This window comes from Hyperolius riggenbachi, chromosome 7 (assembly GCF_040937935.1).
Source record: "Hyperolius riggenbachi isolate aHypRig1 chromosome 7, aHypRig1.pri, whole genome shotgun sequence".
NCBI classification, from domain to species: domain Eukaryota; kingdom Metazoa; phylum Chordata; class Amphibia; order Anura; family Hyperoliidae; genus Hyperolius; species Hyperolius riggenbachi.
The window spans coordinates 294,278,398-294,294,371 of NC_090652.1; the positions used below are offsets into that span (position 1 = coordinate 294,278,398).

At 47.1% G+C, this 15,974-nt stretch overlaps 1 protein-coding gene across 2 annotated transcripts in view; it reads right to left on the reverse strand.

The window, feature by feature from the left end:
* LOC137525132 (sterol 26-hydroxylase, mitochondrial-like) overlaps positions 1–15,974 on the reverse strand; it is a 225,375-nt gene that overhangs the window by 74,564 nt on the left and 134,837 nt on the right. Inside the window, exon 1 of one of the 2 annotated variants that reach the window (XM_068245980.1) lies at positions 10,259–10,577. The exons of the other annotated variant lie outside the window; for it this stretch is intronic. Within the exon in view, the coding sequence (XP_068102081.1) occupies positions 10,259–10,498 (240 nt within the window). The 5' untranslated portion in view covers positions 10,499–10,577. Of the gene's footprint in view, positions 1–10,258; positions 10,578–15,974 lie in introns of those variants that run through there. 2 annotated transcript variants of the gene reach the window in all.

Here is a 15,974-nt window from a genome sequence, read left to right on the forward strand (position 1 = left end):
CCCCCCTGAGGAGTGGACTCCGGACACTTCCCACCAGGCTTCCCAGGATGTGAGTTATGAAACTCCTTCTTTAATTCCTCTGCGTGCATGCAACAATCTGGCACCCAAGTTCTCTCCTCTATGTCATATCCCTTCCAGTGAACCAGATACTGCACGGAGTTCTGCACTAGCCGGGAGTCCAGAATATTTTCTATCTCATACTCAGGTTGGTCATCAATCAACACAGGGGGGGGGGGGGGGAGCGGAATCCACGTGTACTGCCGGCTTGAGCAAAGACACATGGAATGATCTTACACCTCGCATGCTGGTAGGGAGATCAATAGCATGAGTGACATTATTAATTTTTCTGGTCACTGGAAAAAGACCTATAAATCTAGGGCCCAGTTTGGGTGACAGTTGTTTCAGAGCCAAATGTCATGTGGACACTCAGACCAAATCGCCTGGAGAGAATTCCCACTCTATGGATCGTCTCTTGTCAGCCTGTTTCTTCTGGTTCTAAAAAGCCTTCCCCAAATTTCTCTTAACCATTCCCCAAATTTGTTTCAAGGCCCTCTGCCAATCCTCCAAGGCTGGAAATGGAGTAGACGCTACTGGCAATGGGGCAAACTTGGATGACCTTCCCGACACCACCTAAAATGGGGAAAATCCTGAAGAGGAACTTTTCAGATTGTTGTGTGCAAATTCTGCAAACGGCAAAAACTTTACCCAGCCGGTTTGTGCATCTGCAACATAACATCTAAGAAACTGTTCCAGGGACTGGTTGACTCTTTCGGTCTGGCCATTGGTCTGTGGGTGGTAGCCTGATGAAAAAGAAAGATCCATGTCCAACTGATGGCAAAATGCCCTCCAAAACTTAGATACGAATTGGACTCCCCGATCAGACACTACATTTTCCGGAATGCCATGCAGCCGGAAAATGTGCTGGATGAAGAGATCAGCCAATTCCTGGGCCGAGGGGAGTCCTTTCAAGGGGACAAAATGAGCCATCTTACTGAATCTATCTACTACCACCCAAATGACCGTCATGCCCTCAGACCTGGGGAGTTCTCCCACAAAATCCATGGACAAATGGGTCCAGGGTTCACTCGGAACTGGTAAAGGCTGCAACGTTCCAACAGGTGCCTGACGGGAGGGTTTGCTCCTAGCGCACACTGCACACTCTCTCACAAACTCCTTACAGTCTGTTGCCAAAGACGGCCACCAAGCACATCTAGCAAGCAGGTCCTGAGTTCTGGTGGCCCCAGGATGACCAGCATTCTTGTGAGAATGAAACAGCTGCAACAGTTGTAGGCGAAAAGGCAATGGCACAAACAGAACCCCCTCAGGCTTCCCCTCTGGAACATCCTGTTGGTATGGGCTCAGAGTAACAGTCCAGTCTTTCCAGGTCTCAGTGGCTGCCAAGACCACCTTCTGAGGTAGAATGGTCTCAGGGGCTGAGGGCTGTGCTGTCTCGGGCTCGAAACACCTGGATAAGGCATCGGCCTTGATGTTCTTACTACCAGGGTGTGAGAAAACGCGGAAAAGGTTTGCACGCGTCTGGTAGTGTGGCAGAACGCAGAAAAGCCGCCGCATGTTCTAATAGCAAATCGGCTATTTCTGCGTCCAAGGTGGCAGTTTGTACGCAGCAGCGTGCCTTTGGAGTGGCTGGGTCTGTTAGTCCACATAGATGGATGAATAGCTACGCGCGCGCGGGCCAGAAGTCAGGATCTTTATACCAGCAGGGGAAGTGTCAGCTGATCAGGACGATCAGCTGATTCCTGCTGGACTCATGATTGGCTGAGTGGCTCGGGCGGGGCAGCAGTGTTCAGCTACTATATATTCTGCTTGCTTGTCAGTTGCTGGTTGTCTGCCATTGCAAACACTTTGTGGAAGCATTCAGACCATAGTCAGATCCTTACAGTGTGTTTGAACCAGGAGGACTTGGGAATTTACACTGAGCCAGATTAGCTTGTACTGTTTATTTGTTAGACCGGTTCCAGGGTGTTGAGATCAAGGCCCTCACACCCCAGACTAGGAATACTCTGTATCTTCTGTGTATTCTCTAGCATAGTTCCAGGGTGTTGAGATCAAGGCCCTCACACCCAAGACTAGGGAACTGTATTGTCTTTGTGTTATATTCCAGACTAGTTCCAGGGTGTTGACGATCACGGACCTCACACCCAAGACTAGGGAATTGTATTATCATTTATGTTATATTCCAGACTAGTTCCAGGGTGTTGACGATCACGGACCTCACACCCAAGACTAGGGAATTGTATTATCATTTATGTTATGCTCCAGACTAGTTCCAGGGTGTTGTGACTACGGACTTCACACCCAGACTAGGATTGTGCTATTACTGTATTACATTAGCCCAGTCTAGGGCAATACCTTTCATATTAGCTGCAGGGCTTCCTGCAACCCAGCCTCGGTCCCTCGCCCAGGGGTCCACATCACCCACAGTCAGGGGTAAATTCCTCAGGAGTCTTAGGCCGCCAGCTCCTCTGGTGGTCTCTACTCAGAGTTGTTACTGTTGCACCAAACACTCTCACTATTCTGGTGTCCAGAGGTTAGCAATACATCTGTATTATCGCTGATTCTGCAGATCATCGATAATCAGGCGTATATCTGTATTCTTGGTGGTACTGCAGATCGCCAAGAATCAGATTCTCTCTGCGTGCTGAAACCGATCGTTACACAGGGGTATACGTAATTACAAATCTGAATCTCGAAAAGAATAACGACCACCGGGCCTGTCGAGGGCTAAGTCTCTTAGCGCCCTCTATGTACTCTAAATTTTTGTGGTCCGTGTAAACTGTAATGGTATGTTCTGCCCCCTCTAGCCAATGTCGCCATTCCTCAAAGGCCAACTTGATGGCTAAAAGTTCCCGGTTGCCGATATCGTAGTTTTTCTCTGCGGGTGAAAACCTACGAGAAAAATAAGCACATGGGTGGAGTTTTCCCTGCAAACCAGAACGCTGAGACAATACAGCCCCCACCCCCACCTCTGAGGCATCAACCTCCACGATAAAGGGGAAGGTGACATCTACATGTCTCAATATGGGTGCAGAACAGAACAGTTTTTTTAGAGTGGAAAAAGCAGCATGAGCTTCTGCGGACCAGTGGTGAGTATCCGCCCCTTTCTTGGTGAGACTGGTGAGAGGCGATATCACCGTAGAGTACCCCTTTATGAACCTTCTGTAGTAGTTGGCGAACACCAGAAATCTTTGGAGTGCCTTCAGTCCCACAGGCTGAGGCCACTCCAAGACAGCAGAAACCTTTCCAGGGTCCATAGAAAGGCCAGAGGTTGAGATAATGTACCCCAAAAAGGCGACAGAGGTCACTTCGAAAATGCATTTTTCCAATTTGGCATACAGCAGATTCTGTCTCAATTTCCGCAGCACAAACCTAACATGTTTCCTATGTTCTGAAAGGTTGGATGAAAAAATCAGTATATCGTCTAGATACACCAAGACGAATTTGCCCAACACCTCCCTGAACACCTCATTAATCAGCTCCTGGAAGACGGCCGGGGCGTTACACAACCCGAAGGGCATCACAAGGTACTCATAATGCCCGTCGGGCGTGTTAAAGGCCGTCTTCCATTCATCACCGTCCCTGATACGTACAAGGTTGTATGTACCCTTCAAATCCAGTTTCGAGAACATTTTTGCATTGGTGACCTGAGTGAACAAATCGTCAATTAAAGGCAAAGGATAGCGATTTTTCACTGTAATCTTATTTAAGCCCTGATAATCGATGCAAGGACGGAGGCCTCCATCCTTATTTTTCACGAAAAAGAATCCTGCCCCTGCTGGTGACCGAGAGGGACGAATAAAACCTTTAGCCAAATTTTCCCTGATGTACTCCTGCATAGCCAATTTCGCTGGTCCAGACAATTATAGAGATGACCTCTAGGGGGCATACAACCAGACCTGAGATCGATGGGACAATCAAAGGGACGGTGGGGAGGAAGTTTATCCGCTGATTTGGGACAAAACACATCAGCAAATTCTGAGTACTGGCTTGGCAATCCTTCCACCTGAATCTTGGTGTTACCCATGGTTACCTTCGCTAAACAATGATGATGGCAATGGGTAGACCAGCTCGTTAGCTGACCTGAAGCCCAATCGATCTGAGGGGAGTGAAGTTGTAACCATGGCATGCCAAGAATGATAGTAGAATGAAGTTGTCATCCGTAACACCAGAAATTGTAGACTCTCTCTATGTAACACTCCCACCGTGACCCTTAACTCTGGGGTCTGAGACAGAGGGTATTTACTCTGCAGAGGAGAGTCGTCTACTGCAGTGACCAGAATCTGTTGTTTCAACGGAAAAATAGGAATCCCCAATTTTTTTGCAAATTCGTAATCCATAAAGTTGGCTGCTGAGTCTAAGAAAGCTTCAGTAGCAACTGTTTGATCCTCCCATGAAATAGAACAAGGAAGGAGTAAACGTTCATCATTTAGAGGTAAAGACTGCGCGCCTAGGGTATTACCTCTGACTACACCTAGGCGGCAGCGTTTCCCGACTTTTTGGGACAATTCTGCACTCTGTGACCCTCCCCTGCACAGTATAAACAGAGCTGTTCAGCCTTTCTGTGATTCTGCTCCACCCGGGACAATGCTGACCGAAAAATCTGCATTGGTTCAGGCGGAGATGAAGCGGGTGGAGGAGAGGCGTAGGAGACATATCTCACATTGTTCCTACTCCGAGTCTGTTTCTGATAGCGTATACGACGATCAACCCTGACTGCTAATAAAACGGCCTCATCAATAGACTTCGGTTCCGGATGTCCTAACATTAGATCAGAGACCGCGTCTGACAACCCTGACAAAAAACAGTCCAGAAGAGCAAATGATCCCCATCTAGCCGATACTGCCCATTTCCTGAACTCAGTTGAGTAAATTTCAACCGGATCCTTGCCTTGCCGCAAAGTCTTGAGCTTCCGCTCAGCGGTAGAGGCAATGTCCGGATCGTCATAAATTATAGCCATAGCCTTAAACAATTCCTCAACTGATGTCAGGGCCTCATGCCCTGTCTGGAGACTATATGCCCAAGTCTGAGAATCCCCTGACAACAGAGTCTTAATAAAAGTAATTCTCTGTGTCTCGGTTCCTGATGAATTCGGCCTTAACTCAAAGTATGACAACACTCGATTTTTAAAATTCTGAAAGTCAGATCTGTGACCAGAAAACCTTTTGGGCACAGGCATACGCAAGTCTGTACCTGGAGGAGATCGCACTGTATTCACAGCCATCTGAAGGACTTGTAAAGACCCAGACAAAGCGTTGATCTGGGTCTGATGACTGTCCAGCACTCGGATGTAATTCTCCACCGAGGTGGTGAGTGCATCAAGACGGCTGTTAAGTGCGTCCATTTTGTTTTTATGGTCTGCCGTTCTGTAACGATAGGTGTCAGCACACAGAGAGAATCTGATCATTGGTGATCTGCAGAATCACCAAGAATACAGATGTATATCTAATTATTGATGACCTGCAGAATCACCAATAATACAGATATGACTAACCTCTGGACACCTATATAGTGTGAGTGTTTTGTGAAACAGTAATGACTTTGAGTAGGACCACCCGAGGAGCAGGCGGCCCTTGGCAGTATGAGAAATACCTCCCTCTGGGAAGTATGAAGACCTTCCAGCAGCCTGAGACTTCCAAGGGGATGGAGCCCCAGGCTGAGTAGCAGGAAGGCCTATCTCTCTAGAGAGAGTGATGGCTCGCAAGGTCGGACAGGCTAGGCCGGCAACACATGGGCAGATAAAGTACAGAGACAGTAGACTGATTCACTAACCGGGGACAGGCAGAGTTTGGCAACAGGAAGACAGATATGCTGAAGTACCGAAACAGAAAGTAAGAGCGAGGTCAACAGAGCAAATGGCCATAACAGGTAACAAATAAGGCCTAGTCTTGGGTGTGAGGTCTGTGGTCTCGACACCCTGGAACTAGTCTGAAGTATAACACAATAGTAACACAGTGTCCCTAGTCTTGGGTGTGAGGTCCGTGGTCTCAATACCCTGGAACTAGTCTGAAGAATAACACAGTAGTAACACAGTGTCCCTAGTCTTGGGTGTGAGGTCCGTGGTCTCAACACCCTGGAACTAGTCTGAAGAATAACACAGTAGTAATACAATGGTAATCTGGCTCGGTGTGAATTCCCAGGTCCTCCTGGTTCTAACACACTGTGGGATCTGACTATGGTCTGAGTGCTTTCACGTAAGTGTTCGCAAAGGCAGACAACTTGAGACTGACCAGCAATAACAATATATATTTTTTAAAAAATATCGTGCGCTCCTCTAAAATTACTCCCTAATTTGTGGTTTCTAGAAGCTACTTGATGTACCCCTGGATCGCTCTCTGCAAAATGTGTGTGCTACACTCAAATTGTATGATATATAATAATAAACAGTACAGCGCTCAACAGGATACTTTTCCAATGATAAACTAAAAAACATAGTTCACGAGCACAAAGTCCTTAATAAACAGTACAGCGCTCTCAGGATACTTTTCCATTCATAAACTAAAAAGCATAGTTCTTGAGCACAAAGTCCTTATATATTTAAAAAAGGGCCATGTCTTTCAATCAATGCTGGTAAGGTGTGCATCTTCATACATTTCCCATAGAGAAAACAATATACGCTCACCAGATTGCGTAGCTAATCCTTTCAGATCAGCAAAACACGTGTTTGGCCTTGCCAGCTACAATCATCCGCATCCGTTACAGCAGTGTTTCTCAAATATCCAGGCACATAAAGGGGGGAACAAATGGACAGCAATAGCGTAATACTGTTTACACAAATATGCAATTTAGATTGCCACCAGTGCTCCCAGTATCCAACTCCGTCACCAAGTGAACCTCCACCTCACGGGTACACAAGCCTCTCACCAGATGCGGGCGCCGACCCGTAACAGACCAGCACAAGCTCAAGGAGTCGGTGAGACGCTGCGCGGAGACCAGCGCGGCCAGCGTAACAGACCAGCGCGGAGCTCAAGGAGTCGGTGAGACGCTGGAGGATCCTGTGTTTGATTTTATATGCGCATGTTTTATACGGAAATTGTAAGTGCACTACTTTTATTGATGTTATTAAATAAAACGGAATTACGCTATGTACAACCTTGTCTGAGCTTTAGGATTATTGCTCTGGAAGAAGCAACGATGCTGATATAGAAAAACGCTGTTGTGCTGGTCTGTTACGGGTCGGCGCCCGCATCTGGTGAGAGGCTTGTGTACCCGTGAGGTGGAGGTTCACTTGGTGACTGAGTTGGATACTGGGAGCACTGGTGGCAATCTAAATTGCATATTTGTGTAAACAGTATTACGCTATTGCTGTCCACCTCTCCAGGTATTCGGATTATCCGGAAGATCTCCATACTTTTATTCTTATGGCCGTCGAGTACCTCCTGGCCCACAACTATTTTATGTTTGACGGCAGTTTCTTCCTCCAGAGGCGCCTCTATGGGCGCTAAATTCTCACTATCCCTTGCGAATCTTTACATGGGGTGGTGGGAGGAGTACCACATTTTTGGGGGAGACTGCCGTCTGCTCGAGAGTGTTGTGTGGTACGGGAGGTACATCGAAGACCTTTTGATCATCTGGAGGGGCGACGCTTCAGGCGCAGCATGTTTGGTTGAATATTTCAACCAGAACAATTTGAACTTACAGTTCACTTATATGGCTGATATTGTTTCCATTAACTACCTGGATATTACATTGAGTGGTGATGCCAACACTGGAATTGTTAATACCTGTACATATAGGAAATCGTGTAGTGGCAATGCCACTCTCAGGGCGGACAGTTGTCATCCAGCACATACTATCCGCGGCATTCCTGTCGGTGAGTTTATTAGAGCCAGACGGAATTGTTCTAGGGAACAGAGTCTATCTGGGGAGCTAGACATTGTTGAAAAACGCCTGAGGGCACGAGGTTACCCCCCACATCATTTATAAATACCTCCCTATTTTGGAAGGGGATGTTGGTCTTTCGCCTGTCCTGAGGTGTGGCGTGAGATTTTCTAGCAGACGGGCTCCCACTTTGGGGCAGATACTCTCTCCTAGTTTGTTTACATCCAGTACCACTAGGGATACTTGGCTGGCAGTTAAGGGGTCCTTCAGATGTGCCGTTGCGACATGTAGATATTGCCACCTACACCATAAAACAAGAACGACTGTCTCTGCCTCAAACGGCCGCCATTATGATCTTAAGCAGTTTATTAATTGTGGCACCCGCTATGTAGTATATCTTATTGACTGCACTTGTTGCTCAATTCAATATGTCGGGTGCTCTACCAGGCCTCTGAGACAGAGAATAGCCGAACACTACTTGGGGGCGGGATGGCCCACTACCAATATCTCGAATGTAGCAAAACATTTTAGGGACGTACATGGTGGGGACATGACGGGTTTCCGTTTTCAGGGTGTGGAGAGCGTCACGTTACCGAAGAGAGGGGGCGATTTATATAAAATTCTTCTCAAAAGAGAGGCAATGTGGATATATCGCCTGGGGACCAGGCTGCCACATGGCTTAAACGCCAGGTGGGATCTATCATTCATTACTTAATTGGCTATCAATGGTCTCGATTTTCCCCACTTTGTGTACCCTATCCTGGTATGATGGATTCCATTTGCCAACATGGTTGTGTGGCTAAATGGACTCCACTTACCAATATGGTTGTGTTGCCTCATATATACCTATTAGACTTCTGTTCATTATCGCTGTTTTTTATTCATTTTTCTTTTATTAGTATTCTTGTATTTTCATAAATGTTTCTTATTTAGATTATTATTTTATATGGTATTATTATTTTATATGGTATATTGTTTTCTATTTAAACATTCATAAGAAACTATTTGTCTACCATATTTTTAGAATGCCTTTGTCTCCACCTCCATGTGGGGGTGGAGTTTTGAGTGGCAAGAGTAGGACATCAAACTATTTATAGGGGGTATTGGTCATTGTTCAATCAGCTATGATTAAGAGCTGAGGTAGCTCGAAACATGTTAGCTTCTTGATGCATGTGTGTATTGCTATACTGGATACGTCCTAAATAAAGACTTCGGATCCTGGACAAGTGCAGACCTTCTTGCTGTGGGATTGGCTGATGCCGGATAAGAATGCTTTCTGGTTGCTTGAGACTGAATGTTTAAAATAGGCCTAGCTATAACAGTACAATCCCCGACTCCGTATACATATCGTGAACTCTGTATTAAATATTAAAATACAGTAATTTAAAGTTTATTAAAGGACCACTGTCACGAAAATCTTAAAATTTAAAATATACATACAAATAAGAAGTACATTTCTTCCAGAGTAAAATGAGCCATAAATTACTGTTCTCCTATGCAGCTGTCACTTACAGTAAAGTAGTATAAATCTGACATTACCAACAGGTTTTGGGTTAGTCCATCTCTCCATAGGGAGATTCTTAGCATGGCCTTTATTCTTTATAACTCCCTGAAAAGGATTTATATAGAGATGCTAACCAGCCTCCCTGCTCACCGTACACGTTTTTGGTAGTTGGACGGAGCAACTGCCATGCACTAAGTGCTTTTGAAAATAAAGAATTCCCTGAGAATCCCCCATGAGGAGATGGGCTAGTCCAAAACCCATTGGTTCTGTCAGATTTCTACTACTTACTGTAGGTGACAGCAACATGGGAGAAAAGTAATTTATGGCTCATTTTACTCTGGGAGAAATGTACTTCTTATTTGTATAGGTTTACATATAGTTTACGTTTTAAGAATTTCGCGACAGTGGTCCTTTAACCTGTGAGGGCTATGGAATCCAGTCTTTAAGCACAGCAGAGCCTACAAAAAGCCTAAGAAGTTGGCCTTCACAACTATGGGCTTGATTCACAAAGCGGTGCTAACCTACTTAGCACATCTAAAGTCTTTAGACGTGCTAACCAGGGTGCTAAGTAGGTTAGCACCAGATTTCTCAATCAGATCGCACGTAAAGTTTTGCGCGCAAAGTCCTATGCGCGTACTAAGTCCCATAGGCTTTAATGGGCACTTCGCGTGGAGCGCCCTGCGCTCTGTGCAGTGCGCGTAAAGTTTTGCGCGCGAAAAGCTGGTTTAGACGTGCTAAGGGGGTTTTCACAGGCGTGCTAACAGCTAGCACCGCTTTGTGAATCAAGCCCCATGAGTTCTACTGGAGATTTGTTCTGGTTGGTTGAGACTTCTAGTTAGTTGAGTTCTGGATAACTAGGACTCTGCTGTAAAAGAGACAGCAAGATTTCCAAAAGTGAGAGCACAGGAAACTGCTCACCTGTAACTCGTGGACGTGCATCACGTAGCCTCTGAGGAAGAACCAGTAGAGATTGGTGATCAGAGACGGTCCGGGCAAATCGTCGTACGTTTTCCATTTTCTCTCCCTCTCTTTAACTCCGACTGTTGCAGCTCCTGTCACTGCCCTGTGCTGTGACCCCCTGGCCGAGCTCGCCTGCAGCAGCGGGACCCCCGTCCTGATGGAGGAGAGGAAACAGCGCCTCAGCAAGGGAGACACCATATCTGGGAACTATGTGCTATCCTCTGGTATGCAGAAAGGAAGGAAAAAACATCTGGGCACTTCCCTCTGTTGTCACACAGAAGCCACCAATGCAAAAGCAGCAGCAGCCAATGAGAGGCAAGCGTGCCTCTAACTGCAGCTCAGAGGTCAGTTGTACTGATTTTTTTTTTAACAGACTTTGATATAGACAACATGAACAACACTGCAACTGCACATGAGGTAATATATTTACATTACAACAGGACTCCAGATACAGATTTTTGGGGATGTCCACAGTTTAAAGTGGCTCTCCGCTATAAATTCCAAGGTGAAAAAGAGCCTGAAGTACACTTACTATGAATATTCGGAGTACCTCTCTGTGATAGCCTGGCTCAGTGGCACAGGTAAAAGCAGAGTACCTCTCTGTGATAGGCTGGCTCAGTGGCACAGGTAGAAGCAGAGGACCTCTCTGAGATCGGCTGGCTCAGTGGCACAGGTAGAAGCAGAGGACCTCTCTGTGATAAGCTGGTTCAGTGGCACAGGTAAAAGCAAAGTACATCTCTGTGATAGACTGACTCAGTCGCACAAGTAAAAGCAGAGTACTTTCTGTGATAGGCTGGCTCAGTGGCACAGGCAGAAGTAGAGCACCTCTCTGTGATAGGCTGCCTCAGTGGCACAGGTAAAATCAGAGTACCTCTCTATGATAGGCTGGCTCAGTGGCACAGGTAGAAGCAGAGTACCTCTCTGTGATAGGCTGGCTCAGTGGCACGGGTAGAAGCAGAGGACCTCTCTGTAATAAGCTGGCTCAGTGACACAGGTAAAAGCAAAGTACATCGCTGTGATAGACTGGCTTAGTCGCACAGGTAAAAGCAGAGTACCTCTCTGTGATAGGCTGGCGTAGTGGCACAGGTAGAAGTAGAGTACCTCTCTGTGACAGGCTGGCTCAGTGACACAGGTAGAAGCAAAGTACCTCTCTGTGATATGCTTGCTCAGTGGCACAGGTAAAAGCAGAGTACCTCTCTGTGATAGGCTGGCTCAGTGACACAGGTAAAAGCAGATTTCCTCTCTGTGAAAGGCTGGCTCCGTGGCACATGTAAAAGAAGAGTACAGAGTACCTCTCTGTGATCGGCTGGCTCAGTGGCACAGGTAGAAGCAGAGGACCTCTCTGTGAAAGGCTGGCTCAGTGGCACAGGTAGAAGCAGAGTACCTCTCTGTGATAGGCTGGCTCAGCGGCACAGGCAGAAGCAGAGCACCTCTCTGAGATCGGCTGGCTCAGTGGCACAGGTAGAAGCAGAGGACCTCTCTGTGATAAGCTGGTTCAGTGGCACAGGTAAAAGCAAAGTACATCTCTGTGATAGACTGACTCAGTCGCACAAGTAAAAGCAGAGTACTTTCTGTGATAGGCTGGCTCAGTGGCACAGGTAAAAGCAGAGTACCGCTCTATGATAGGCTGGCTCAGTGGCACAGGTAGAAGCAGAGTACCTCTCTGCGATAGGCTGGCTCAGTGGCACAGGTAGAAGCAGAGGACCTCTCTGTGATAGGCTGGCTTAGTGGCACAGGTAGAAGTAGAGCACCTCTCTGTGATAGGCTGGCTCACTGGCACAGGTAAAAGCAGAGTACCGCTCTATGATAGGCTGGCTCAGTGGCACAGGTAGAAGCAGAGTACCTCTCTGCGATAGGCTGGCTCAGTGGCACAGGTAGAAGCAGAGGACCTCTCTGTGATAGGCTGGCTTAGTGGCACAGGTAGAAGTAGAGTACCTCTCTGTGATAGGCTGGCTTAGTGGCACAGGTAGAAGTAGAGTAACTCTCTGTGATAGTCTGGCTCAGTGGCACAGGAAGAAGCAGAGTACCTCTCTGTGATAGGCTGGCTCAGTGGCACAGGTAAAAGCAGAGTACCTCTCTGTGATAGGCTGGCTCAGTGGCACAGGTAGAAGCAGAGTACCTCTCTGTGATATGCTTGCTCAGTGGCACAGGTAAAATCAGAGTACCTCTCTGTGATAGGCTGGCTCAGTGACACAGGTAGAAGCAGGGTACCTCTCTGTGATAGGCTGGCTCAGTGGCACAGGTAAAAGCAAAGTACAGAGTACCTCCCTGTGATAGGCTGGCTCAGTGACACAGGCAGAAGCAGAGTACCTCTGTGTGATAGGCTGGTTCAGTCGCACAGGTAAAAGCAGAGTACCTCTCTGTGATAGGCTGGCTTAGTGGCACAGGAAGAAGTAGAGTACCTCTTTGTGATAGGCTGGCTCAGTGACACAGGCAGAAGTACAGCACCTCTCTGTGATAGGCTGGCTCAGTGGCACAGGTAGAAGCAGAGTACCTCTCTGTGATATGCTTGCTCAGTGGCACAGGTAAAAGCAGAGTACCTCTCTATGATAGGCTGGCTCAGTGACACAGGTAGAAGCAGAGTACCTCTCTGTGATCAGCTGGCTCAATGGCACAGGTAAAAGCAAAACACCTCTCTGTGATAGGCTGGCTCAGTGACACAGGTAGAAGCAGAGTACAGAGTACCTCTCTGTGAAAGGCTGGCTCAGTGGCACAGGTAAAAGCAGAGTACAGAGTACCTCTCTGTGATCGGCTTGCTCAGTGGCACAGGTAGAAGCAGAGGACCTCTCTGTGATAAGCTGGTTCAGTGGCACAGGTAAAAACAAAGTACATCTCTGTGATAGACTGGCTCAGTGGCACACGTAGAAGCAGAGCTCCTCTCTGTGATAGGCTGGCTCAGTGGCACAGGTAGAAGTAGAGCACCTCTCTGTGATAGGCTGGCTCAGTGACACAGGCAGAAGCAGAGAACCTCTCTGTGATAGGCTGGCTCAGTGGCACAGGTAGAAGCAGAGTACTTCTCTGTGATAGTCTGGCTCAGTGGCACATGTATAGACAGAGCACCTCTCTGTGATAAGCTGGCTCAGTGGCACAGTTAAAAGCAAAGTACATCTCTGTGATAGACTGGCTCAGTGGCACACGTAGAAGCAGAGCTCCTCTCTGTGATTGGCTGGCTCAGTGGCACAGGTAGAAGCAGAGCACCTCTCTGTGATAGACTGGCTCAGTGGCACAGGTAGAAGCAGAGTACTTCTCTGTGATAGTCTGGCTCAGTGGCACATGTATAGGCAGAGCACCTCTTTGTGATAAGCTGGCTCAGTGGCACAGGTAGAAGCAGAGAACCTCTCTGTGGTAGGCTGGCTTAGTGGCACAGGTAGAAGCAGAAAACCTCTCTGTGATAGGCTGGCTTAGTGGCACAGGTAAAAGCATAGTACCTCTCAGGGCGGAGGAGGGAGCAGCATGAAAAGACCTCTAAGCCCTCTCACTGTAGCTGGGGTGGGAGAGACCCGAGAAGTGCAGGCGACCCTCCCGAACGTGGCCACCGCCAGGGAGACCCCTGCAGGGCAACATTTTGTGGTACAGTTAGTTGTAAGAACCTGCATATTCTGGCAAGCAAAAGCAAATGCTGATTTGCATAAGCTGTGCCTCTCAATTGAGCCGATCAGGCTAAAGGTGGCCATACAGCAGGCGACTTGGCAGCTGATCGACCATCCGATGCATGTTATACATTACTTGCCCGCGACCTCCGCTTGTCCTCTGCTGCTCCGGGCGCATCCTGCTCTACATACACGTGCGGCCCACGTGGTCTCCTAGTAAGGGCACGCATATGACGTCAGACGTCATAGACGCGGCCACGCTATTAGGCAATCACATGGCACATGTGTATGAAGAATACAGTGCGCCCAGAGCCAGCAGGTACAAGCAGAGGTCATGGGCAGGAAATGTATAACATGCACAGGGTCCTGGGGGGGACACTTAACATTAGGGGTGACAGCGTCGGGGCTTAGAGGCGGTCTGATGAGGCGTCAAAAGGCCAATTCCAGATCAATTTCAGCATGAAATTAATCGGGAATCGGCCTGCGGTGTATGGGCAGCGGACAGATCTCTCTTTAATCAGATTCGATTATAGAGATTTCTCTCTTGGTTGAATCTGCCCATCATCGCAAGATGTATGGGTACCTTAAAGAAAACCTGAACTGAAAACTAAAAGTCAAAATAAGCATACCTAAGGGCCCGTTTCCACTAGCGCGAATTTGCATGCAGACAACGCATGCGGATTCGCATAGGCAATACAAGTGGATGGGACTGTTTCCACTTGTCAGTTTTCATTTGCGTTTTTATGTGCAGGATTTTTCTGCACGGTAGACCCTGCAGAATTCGCCTGCGTGTGGAATGCAGGCGAATCGCAGGCAATGTATTTAATAGGGAAATCGCATGCGTTTTTTGCATGCGTTTTTTCCCGCGATTTCGCGTGCGATTTCGCATTGAAAGTAATGTAAATTGACACAGGCAGTGACATGGTTAAAATCGCATATACCCTGCCTATGCGAAATCGCGGCAAAAAACGCATGCGGAATCGCATCCGCATGCGATTTTGTCAGCGGTGATATGCGGCGATTTCGCACCGCACTAGTGGAAACGGGCCTACAGTCATACTTACCTCCTGTGTAGTCTACTATTCAATCTTTCTCCTTTCCCGCGTCCCATTTGTTCACTGTGATCAAGGGAATTCTCCATCCTCCATTTTGAAAATGGCCATTACCCATAACCGCTTTCTGGTCAGCACACAGTTAAACTGTAACATCGCCCACTTGAGCCATAGGGAAACAGACATTGGCCTCAAGCTGTTTTACAGTTATCACCATGGTGATATAATTGTGATAACTAAAACAGCTCAGAAGAGTTACTAAAGACAGGAGTTAAGATTAGTGAATTGAGGCCATTACCTGGTACATCAGTTGTCCTCTCAGCTGTAACTGACAGCAACTGATATTTTACTGACAGCAACTGATATATTTCAGATCTGACAAAATGTTGTCAGAACTGGAAGGGATTATTGTCAGAAGAAAACTGTAAGCTTCTGAGAGGAACTGATGGCAAGGTAACTATGTAATGTTCATTTGAAGTTACCTCATGTGTTTACTTTAAATATTTTTACTCAGTACAGGTTCTCTTTAAGTTTACAGCCAGATGAGTCAGGTTTAACTTGGTGATGCACACATCCTCTTATTGTTGATTTTTTTTTTATGTTTTGTTGCCTCACAACCTGAATTTAAAATGTATTGTTTGAGAGTTTGCACCACTTTATTGACAGAACCTGGATGCAACTCTATGTATTACTGTATATACTGGCGTACAAGACTACTTTTTAACCCTTGAAAATCATCTGAAAAGTCAGGGGTCGTCTTATACGCCGGGTGTCATTGATGCCGGGTGTCATGCCCTATCCTGTTACCGCCTATCATATCTCGCTGCTGACGACTTTGGTGAAGTGGCGCAGGCGCACATGTGTGAGATCTGAGAGGCAGAGATGGAGGTAAATAGGATACAAGAGTGTTCCAGAAGGGTGAAAGAGGTGTGTTTTATGGCACATCACAATCTATTCTTCCATACCGATCTGATAAACAGGGAGACAGGGAGAGCTGACCAGTCCACTTAGGGAGAGTTGACCAATCCAACC